This window comes from Peromyscus eremicus, chromosome 19 (assembly GCF_949786415.1).
Source record: "Peromyscus eremicus chromosome 19, PerEre_H2_v1, whole genome shotgun sequence".
Lineage (NCBI taxonomy): Eukaryota > Metazoa > Chordata > Mammalia > Rodentia > Cricetidae > Peromyscus > Peromyscus eremicus.
Genome location: NC_081435.1, coordinates 48,179,305 through 48,189,273, shown reverse-complemented (window position 1 = coordinate 48,189,273; position 9,969 = coordinate 48,179,305). Strand labels below are relative to the sequence as shown.

The 9,969-nt window shown below is 42.0% G+C and overlaps 1 protein-coding gene across 1 annotated transcript in view; it reads right to left on the bottom strand.

The window, feature by feature from the left end:
- Positions 1-265, bottom strand: part of LOC131895892 (interferon-inducible GTPase 1-like) — a 1,609-nt gene extending 1,344 nt beyond the window's left edge. The window contains exon 1 of the mRNA XM_059246449.1: positions 1-265. This exon is cut by the window's left edge and continues 1,344 nt beyond it. Coding sequence (XP_059102432.1) covers positions 1-253 — 253 coding nt within the window. The 5' untranslated portion in view covers positions 254-265.
- Positions 266-9,969: the final 9,704 nt, after the last annotated feature.

Below are 9,969 nucleotides of genomic sequence, written 5' to 3'. Positions count from 1 at the left end.
TGGACTTCCCTGCTCCAGACTCTCCTGTCACAGCAATGTTGATTGGGACATTATCGACATTTTTTAATGCATCACTGATTACAGAGTGTGCCCCCTGAATGTTTCCTCTTTTCAGATGGAATTGTATTAAACAGGTGGTTTCCTGAGAAATGATTTTGTTTTCTGTTTTAATCTTCTTAAAATATGCAATGAAGCTGGACTCCAAATCTCCACTGTCTTCATCCTTAGATGTATCAGAGAATAACTGACCCATGGCTGTGTTGAAAAAAGGCCCTGAAAGAAGGAAGGGAGAGTGAGCTGCATGAGACTGAAGAAGCCTTTGTGTTTAGTACTGTGTTCTCTGTGCTGTAGCCTCAGTTATGTTCTGATGTTGTCTAGTTCCCAATTATGTTGTGCTAGTTATTATTGGTCAACAAGATATAAACCATTGTCCTTTTGGAGGACCTCGTTTGAGGAAGTACCTCCATTAGAGTGAATTCGGGGCATGCCTATGGGGGCATTTTCTATATTGAGGATTGATGTGGGTGGTCCCAGTTCACTGTGGGTGGAACACCCCTGGGCCAGTGGTACGGGGTAATTTAAGAAAGCATTAATGAACTGTAGTTGGACTTTTTTGTTGGGACTGCCATCTTCCCAATTATGACATGGAGACTTATTATTAATTATAAAAGCTTGGCTGATAGCTTAGGCTTGTTTATAACTAGCTCACAACTTAAATTAACCCATACCTTTTGTCTACATTCTTTTGTGTGGCTTGGTTAACTTTACTCTGTAGTGTCATGCTGCTTCCTTTTTATCTGCTGATGACTCTGCCTTTCTTCCCCCCCCCCAAGTTCTCTATGTGGCTGTCCTGTCTATCTCTCCTGCTTAGATAGTGGCCATTTAGCTTTTTATTAAACCAATGAGAAGGTGCCTTGCAAAGACATATCTTTGATGCGTACAAAATGATCATCCATAGCATTGAACTATGGGGAGCAAGCCAGTAAACAATATTATTCCATTATTCCTGCCTGTATTTCTGCAGAGTTTCTGCCCCAACTTCCCCCAGTGATGGACTGTGAGCAGAGTGTGTAAGCCCAAAACACTGTTTTCTTTTCAAAATGCTTTTGGTAATGGAGTTCATAAAATCAATAGAAAGGAAATTAGTGAAAATGTGGTATATCTACACAATGGAATATTACTTATTGGGAAAAAATGACATTATGAAATTTGCAGGCAGGTGGATTGAACTAGAAAAAAAATCATCCTGAGTGAGGTAACCCAGACCAGAAAGATGAACATGGTATGTAGTCACTCATAAGTGGATACTAGATGTAAAGCAAAGAATCACCATACTACAATCCTCAGCCCCTGAGAAGATAGGTGACAAGAAGGAGCCTGAGAGGGACACATGGATCTTCCTGTGCAGAGGAAATGGGTAAGATGTCCTGGGTAAACTGGGGGCAAGGAGGATAGAAGGGAGTGGATGGGGAGATGGGAACATGACGAATCAGGATGGTTTAGTTTAGGGCCAAATAGAGGGGGAGAGTAATAAAAAAGGTATCTTGATTGAGGGGGCCATTATGGGATTAGGGAAAAGCCTGTTGCCAGCAAAACTCCCAGGAAACCACAAGGATGACCCCAGCTAAGACTCCTAGCAATAGTGGAGAGGGTGCCTGAACTGGCCTTCCCCTGTAATCAGAGTGGTGACTACCCTAATTGTCATCATAGAACCTTCATTCCCAATACCTGATGGAAGCAGAAGCAGAAATCCATAGCCAAGTACTGGTCCAAGTTCTGGGAGTCCAGGTGAAGAGAGGGTGGAGGAATTATATGAGCAAGTGGGCATCAAGATCATGACATGAAAACCCACAGAGACAGCTTACCTGAACTTGTGGGAGCTCACAGACGCTGGACAGACAGCTAGGGAGTTGGCATAGGACTGACCTAGGCCCTCTGTATCTGGGTGACAGTTATGTAGCTTGGACTTTTGTGGGGCCCCCAGGACCTGTCCCTGACACATGACCTATTCCCTATGGCCTTGTTCAGCCTTGATGCAGGGGGAGGAGCTTAGTCCTACAGCAACTTGATATGCCATGCTTTGTTGATTCCCATGGGAGACTTTACCCCATCTGAATGGAGAGGGAGGAGGAGTGGATGGGGGGGGTATAAGGGAGGGGGGGAGGGAACTGGAGGAGAGGAGTGAGGGGAAATTGTGGTTGGTATGTGAAATAAAATATAGAAAAAAAAAGAAAGGAAGCTAGAACAAATTTCTACTAGTTCTCAATTAAAGCCTTCATTATGGAAAAATTAAAACTTAAGTAAAGTAATGGAAAATAATGCAAAAAACTGCAAGAGTCCTCTGGCCAGCATCAACAACTGTAAAGACATGAACAACTGTTTCGCATCTAACCTGACTACAGTATTGTATATGAAATTTAATGTCTTCTCCATCTGTGCACAGTTCCTTCAGTGTGTGCCTTCAAAAGAATGGAAACTTAATGAACAGACATCTAGTTTCTCAAGTTGAAAAATCAATAATAATGAATGATGCTTGACATCAGTGTTTAATCAATTCCAAATCTCTAATGATCACATAAATCTATTTTGTCTATTTTATTTACGTTTTCAAAAAGATTTCAGTAAGTACAGCTATTGTGTTTTTATGAAACAATTCTTAATTTTCCTAGATTTACTTTTCTTCTGTCTTTTTCATAACTTGGAGCTCATCTCCAGAGGAATATAAACTTGCAATAATAAAAAAAAATCTTTATCCTTAAAGCCACATTAAAATCCATTTCTTCAATATAACATTTCTGTGTCCTCAAGTCATCATTTAGATTCACTGTTTTCTGTTACACATTTTACTTTATGAAAGCAATCTAACTGTGCACTGGAGATATTGGTCAATTGGTAGAGAGCTTTCCCAGCATGAATAAGGCCTTGGGTGCAATCTCCAACACCTTATTAAATCCATGTGTTTGCAGATCCCCATAATTCTGGTGTTCAGGAAGTAGAGGTAAGAGGGTAAGGACTACAAGGCCATTCTTGGTACACAGTGAGTTAGAGGCTAGCCTAGGCTACTTGAGACCCTGTCTCAAAAAAAAAAAAAGAATATCAAGTCCAGTAAGATGGCTCAGCAGGTAAATACACTTGCTGCGAGGGCTAAGGACCTGAGTTTGATTGCTGGGTATTTAACTAGCTCAGATCTCATATACCTGCCCTTGTTTTTCCACAAACCTGTCTACAAGACCTGCTATAGCATCACAATGGACCTCACCATCAGTTAAGAAAACATCTTGCACAGCCTTGGTACAGCGGGGAAGGGCTTGGACCTGCCTCAGCTGAGTGTGCCAGGTTCTGCTGACTCCCCATGGGAGACCTTGACTTGGGAAACATGGGGATGTGGGGGCTTGGGGTAAGGCTGGGGGATGGGAAGAGGGAAGATGGGGGGAATCTGAGGTTGGTATGTAAAGTGAATAGAAAATTTCTTAATAATAAAAAAAAAGAAAAAAGAAAACAACAATCCCCACTGTCACCATGGAGCCTCCTCTGTCTGTCTCACCCACATCAAATCAGTTTGTAGACTTGAGGTCTATTTCCAAATCCAATCACAATTGATCATTCCTCCCACATTATCTTCTTCAAGACTTCCTCAATTCCAGCTTTGATGATATCACCAACATTACTATATTTCCTGTGGTTGTTCTTGCAACAACATGGATGATCAAACAGCCACAGTTATCCCATTGACACTGAAGTCATACCATGTCAAGTCAATTCTAAGAGGTACCACAGGGATTCCTGTTTCAGTCAGGGATCATTCACTAGGTATCCAGCGCACACACTACATACAACACATCTTTGAACTCCATTATTACACGTTTGAAGCCGATGGTGTCTGAATTCTAGCCTCCCTGTTATCTCAGGCTGTCTTCTCATCTCAGGACTTTGTACTTTGTGACGGCTTCCATGTCTTTGTGCTCTACCCAGTAGCCACATGGCTGTTAATCACCTTTCTCTAGGTTCTGCGTCAGTCAGTCAGTACTCAGGATTTATGTTTACATTGTAAATATGTACCTGCCTCTATCATTCACCATCCTTTCACTATGTTTCAGATACAACAACCCTCATACACACTGCAGAAATATTCCATTACCTGAATCATCTATCCACAAGCATTTTAGGGAGAAAAATAAGAGACAAGTCAAAAAAACTGATCGTGTTTTTGCCAAAAAACAATATCAAGGTCATTGGCTTTAGGTCTACCTCAACTTGAGTAATTAGCTAAGACTTTATCCACAAGCCTGTCCTGACTGCTTCCCACCAAAGCTCCTTAGCTTCCAAACTGAGGACCCTCACTCTCAGGGCATGTTCCCACTGTCTTGTTACCTATTAGCTCTTATGAGAAAAGATATGGTGAGGCTTAGAAGTTAGATCTGAACACTGCTTTCCACTTACCAGATTATCCTGTGTCCAGTGGATTTGCTCACTGTAGTTCAGCTACAGGAACCACGCTCCACTGCGCTCCAGTCTCTTCACTTGACACTCACCTCTGCTTCTTCCATGGAAAGCAGCAGGTTAAGGCAATTCTGCAGGACTTACACACTCTGCTGACTTCTGCCCCTTCCCTCTCAGTGTGTTTTGGCCAATCGTCAAAGCTTACGGATCTTGTTGTTTTTGGGAATCTCCTGCATTTCCAAGAAGAAGAAAAAGAAAATGAAACTATCAGCTGTTTTTCATTCCGTTGTGTCTTAATTCCTTGGCAGCACATGCTGGAATGTCTTAAAACAATAAAGGAGTCGAATGTGCGGCTTGGAAACGGGGGGAACATGGAGAAGGAGTTCATATAAACAGGAACACAAACCCTTGAAAGATAATTTTTTTCTGATCCCTGTCTTGACAAATGCAGGCTGAACTGATCACACAAAACATTGTGCAGACTCCTGTGCAGATGTCAATTTTAATCTCATTTAAGACAAAACTCATTTAAGCCCTGCCCCATGACCACAACCTTAATTTCTCATGATGGTAAACTCATGTTCATTATTTCTTGTCAGTCTCAACTCCCATGTCTATGTTAGTATTCAGTCCAGTTTGAGCTTGACAGGTCTTACACATGCTGTCAGAACCATGGTGAGTTCATACGAGGAGCTGTCCTGCTGTGTCCTGAAGACACCATTTCCCTGTCATCGTCCACCAACTCTGGCTCTTCTAGTCCTTTCACTCCTTCTTCCACAGCCATCCCTGTGCCTTTGGAGGTAGAATTCACATCCTCCATTTAGGGCTGGATATTCCTCAGTGTTCTGTTCTCTGACTCTTGGCCAGTTGTGTGTCTCTGGACTGATGATCATCTACTGCAAACACAAGCTTCCATGATGAGGGGTGAGAAATGCCTTAGTCTATGGGTATAATGATAACTCATTAGGAGGTGACTTAATATTATATCCATTAAGTAGAATAATAATAATAATTCTCATTTATGGTCTATGATCTGTCAAGTCTTAGGTTCTTGCCCAGATACAGGTTTCATCTTGTGGATAAGCTATTAAATCCAATCAGGACCAATTGCTTACTCCCAAGACATTTTTGCCATGATTACACTGGTAGGTGTGTCTTGTCTGGCCAGTCTTTATTGTAGCTCACAGAGTTCACAGTTGCATATGATTAATAATTACTTCTCCCTCCAGTGTTGTGGCTAGAACCTCCCAGCACCATGAAAGTTAACCTATAGGGATGAAGCTTCTGGTCAGTATTGTCTCGGTCTCTCCATGTTCTTTGACTCCAGTATATGGTGTCTTCATTAATAGGGTCTAACCATCAAGTTCTCGAATTAGACAAGGGCACTGACAATAACCTGAATGGTCTGGGAGCTCACTGGAAACCACCTAAAAAACAATCTAACTATGTCTTGGGTCTGGGCTTTTTATTTGTTACCCGCTAGTGTCTAGCAGGGACATACTTGTCCTAGTAGAGGGCAAGTCCATCTTAACTCCTTTTATTTATGTGCATAGATTATTGTAGGAAATGTCTGCAGTGGTAGATTTCTATATGACTTGTTTAAAATCCTTCAGTACTGGAGTTGAGGATTTAGCTCAGTGGTAGAGTGCTTGCCTAGCAAGTACAAGGCCCTGGGTTTGGTCCTCAGCTCTGAAAAAAAAAAAAAAAAAAAAAGAAAAGAAAAAAAATCCTTCAGTGCTCTTTATCCCTCCCATTTTCCTTCCTCTACCTTATCTGCCTCCTCTCACTTTAACCTTTCTTGAACTGTAATTTTCTTTTAATCCTTTTTACCAGTGCATACAATCTCTCCCTCCTTCATGGTCCCACCCAATGGCCACATAGTAATTTCAAAGTCTCTGTGAATATTCCAAATGCATCACATATATTTGAATGGTGGGAGCTAACATTCACAAATGAGAGGCATGAAATGATGTTTATCTTTCTGGGCCTGTGTTACCTCACTCAGAAGGATGCTTCCAGCTCTATCCATTTTCCCATGAGTTTTAAGTTTCAGTTTGCTTAACAGCTGAGTGATATTCCATTCTGTCCTGGTGCCACATTTTCATTACCCTTTTCTCAGCTGATGGGTGTCCAGACTGTTTGCATTCCCTGGATATTATGAACTGAGCATGAATGAACATGGATATACAAGTAGCTCTGTAGTTGGATGTAAGTCCTTTGGGAGATGCCCTGGAGTGACAGAGCTGGATCTTGTGGGAAATCTATTTTCAGTGTCTGTGGAGCTCCCTCACAAATTACCTTAGTGGCTGTACCAGTTTGTCCTCTTACAATCAGGGACTCAGTGTTCTCCTTTCCACATATCCACAGGGCTCTGAAACATCCTTTTTAATTTTTGGAGTCAGTCTACAGCTTATTGAGAATATGTGCATATTAAATAACCCTCTGTGGATGGATGTTGAGAGGCATGTACAGTGCCCAACACTTACCTTTGGCTCCAGCACTTTGATTACCTGCTTGCTGCCGTAGTTATGATGTACATGGACTGCCCCTCTGATTCTCTAAGCAAGCACCCAATTAAATGTTTTCTTTTCTATGTTTCCTTGGACATAGTGTCTCTTCACAGTCAAAGATAAAAATCTAAGACACTAATTTCAAGTTATAGTGGTAAAAATAGTATGATCCTACCACATAAACACTTATTAATCAATGAACTAGTACCTGGGGCCTAGGTATAAATCCCCATACCTACACTCACCTGATTTTTGACATTTATGTTAAAGACAAATACTGGCGAATATATAGCATCTCTAAGAAACTGAGTTGGGAAAACTAGATATTTAACATGAAGAAGATGAAACTTGAATGTTGTCATTCACCTTGTCCAAAAATCAGTTTCAAATTAATCAAAGACTTCAAGGTTATCTGAAATTCTGAAACTTCTAAGGGAAATTATCAGGAGTACATTTCAGGATACAGGTTCAGATAAGATCTTCCTGTATAGAATCTTCTCCACACAGGAAATGCAGCCATCAATCAAGAAGTGTGACTTCATGAAGCTAAAATGCTTCCATACCGTGAAAGAAACTGTTATTCTAGTGTAGCAGCCTTCAGAGTGTGAGAAAATCTTCACCAGCATTAAATCAGTTAAGGACCACTGTCAAGACTATGTGGACATAAAAATAAAAACCCACTGAGAAAACAGTCAATCCAATTAAAATTGATTATGGGACTGACCAGATCATTCTCATAATGAGAAACACAAATGTGTAGAAATATTGAAAAGAGTGTTCACCATCCTAGTCACCAGGAAACTTCAAATTGAAACTATCTGAGATTTTATCTAACCTCAGTCAGAATGGCTAAGTTTAAAAGAAAATAAGCGAGACTCTGGCCAGGGAGGAGGTAGGCTAACTCTTGAGCTTTACCTCTCCCTCCCCTTCTCCAAGTGTAAAAAAACAAAAAACAAAAACAACAAAAAAACAGGCCTTTTAGGGATATTAAATTGAACATGAATAACAAATTATGATAAGTCTAGGCACAACCCCTCATATCAATGCTAGATGAGTTAACCCAAGTGCAGGCAAAAGAATCGTCGATACCAGCCACTCCCATTGTTAGGATTCCACAAGTAGTGAAGAAACATCTTTTTTTTTGTTACAAAAATTTTTCCATTCATTTTACGAACCAATCAAAGAACCCCTAGTCCCTCCTCTGTCCCTCCCCCTCAGCCTCCTCTTCCCAACCCATCCCCCACTCCCCCACACAAGAAGACAAGGCCTTCCATGGGGAGGTACATCCAGTAGAGGCAAGTCCAAGCCCCTCCCCCTGCCTCAAGGCTGCACAAGGTGTTCCATCATAGGTAGTGGGCTCCATAAGGGCTGCTCTTGAACCAGGGATAGATTCTGTTCCCACCGCCAGAGGGGCCCCAAGCAGATCAAACTACACAACTGTCTCCCCATGCAGAGGGCTCAACCCAGTCCCATGTAGGCTCTTACAGCCATTGATACAACTTTCATGAGTTCCCACTAGTTTGGTTTGGTCACCTCTTCAGGTTTCCCCATCATGATCCTGATGCACTTACTCATAGAATCCCTCTTCTTTCTCCCTGACTGGACTTCTGGAACTCTGCCTGGTGCCTGGCTATGGATCTCTGCATCTGCTTCCATCATTCATTGGAGAAAAGCTCTGTGATGACAGTTAGGGTATTCACCGATCTGATAACTGGGGTAAGTCAGTTCAGTTCAAGCACCCTCTCCACTATTTCTAGTAGTCCAAGCTGGGGTCATCCCTGGGGGTTCATGGGACCTTCCCTAGCACTGAGTTTCTCTCTATCATGGTATCTATATCATTGCTTTCCCACTTTATCCTTGTTCCAGCTCAACCATCCTGTTCCCTTATGTTCTCATCCCCTATCCCCTACCCTCTATTGCCCACCAATCATTTCCAGTTTACTCATGGATATCTCATCTATTTTCCCTTTCCAGGGCAATCCTTGCATCCCTCTTTGGGTCTTCATTGTTAGTTAGCTTCTCTGGAGATGTGGGTTGTAGTCTGGTTATCTTTTGCTTTACATCTAGTATCCACTTGTGAGTGAGTACATACCATGTTTGTCCTTTGAGTCTGGGTTACATCATTCAGGATGATATTTTTGAGTTCCATGCATTTGCCTACAAATTTCATGATGTCATTGTTTTTCTCTGCTGAGTAGTACTACATTGTGTATATGTACCACATTTTCTTAATCTACTGTGAAGAAAAAACTTAATGGAGGATATTGTGGTTGATTTTACTGTCAACTGGCCACAAATTAGAATGAGTTGATACGGAGTCTCACCTGAAGAAGGTCCTGATTGCTTTGATTGATGGTGGAAGACCCACCCCGATGCCAAGGGTAAGGAGGGGGATGATGACTTGCCTTGTGCTGGCTTGGCCTTCCCTCTTACTGTCTCTGCTGCTGATTCCTTCACGGGTACCACAACAAGCATTTCTGGGATTCCGTCCTGGACTCTGGATCAGTGACTCTCCAGGAAGCTTCCGGGTTTTCTGTGCCAGACTGGAGCTGCAGAGGTACCCTGCCTTGTGGCCTGAGCAACCATGTGATTTTTGGTCTGCCTAGTGGATGAGAGACAGCCATTGTGGGACTACTCTAACTGCTGATGTGCTCCCCTTCAAGTATGAGCAATTAATAGGTTGTCAGCCTCTCAACTGGGAGTCAGCTGTTGATACTTTTCAATGCAAACTGTCTTAATACATGATTCTATATATTATGCACATATTACAAATATATTCACTCCATTGATTATCTTCCTCTACAGAACCCTGACTAATACAGAGGGGCTTAGTAGAACACAAGTGGTATGAAGAGGGAAAGGTGAGTAATGGGGAAGAGGTTAGAGGTTAGGGCAAAGGAGGGGGGAGTGAGGGAAGGAATCACTGAGGATGTCTGAGAAAACACTGTACTGAATCCTACCATTTTATGTGTGCTTAAAGTTGAGATGGAGCCTCACCTGAAGGAGTGTCACCTTTAAT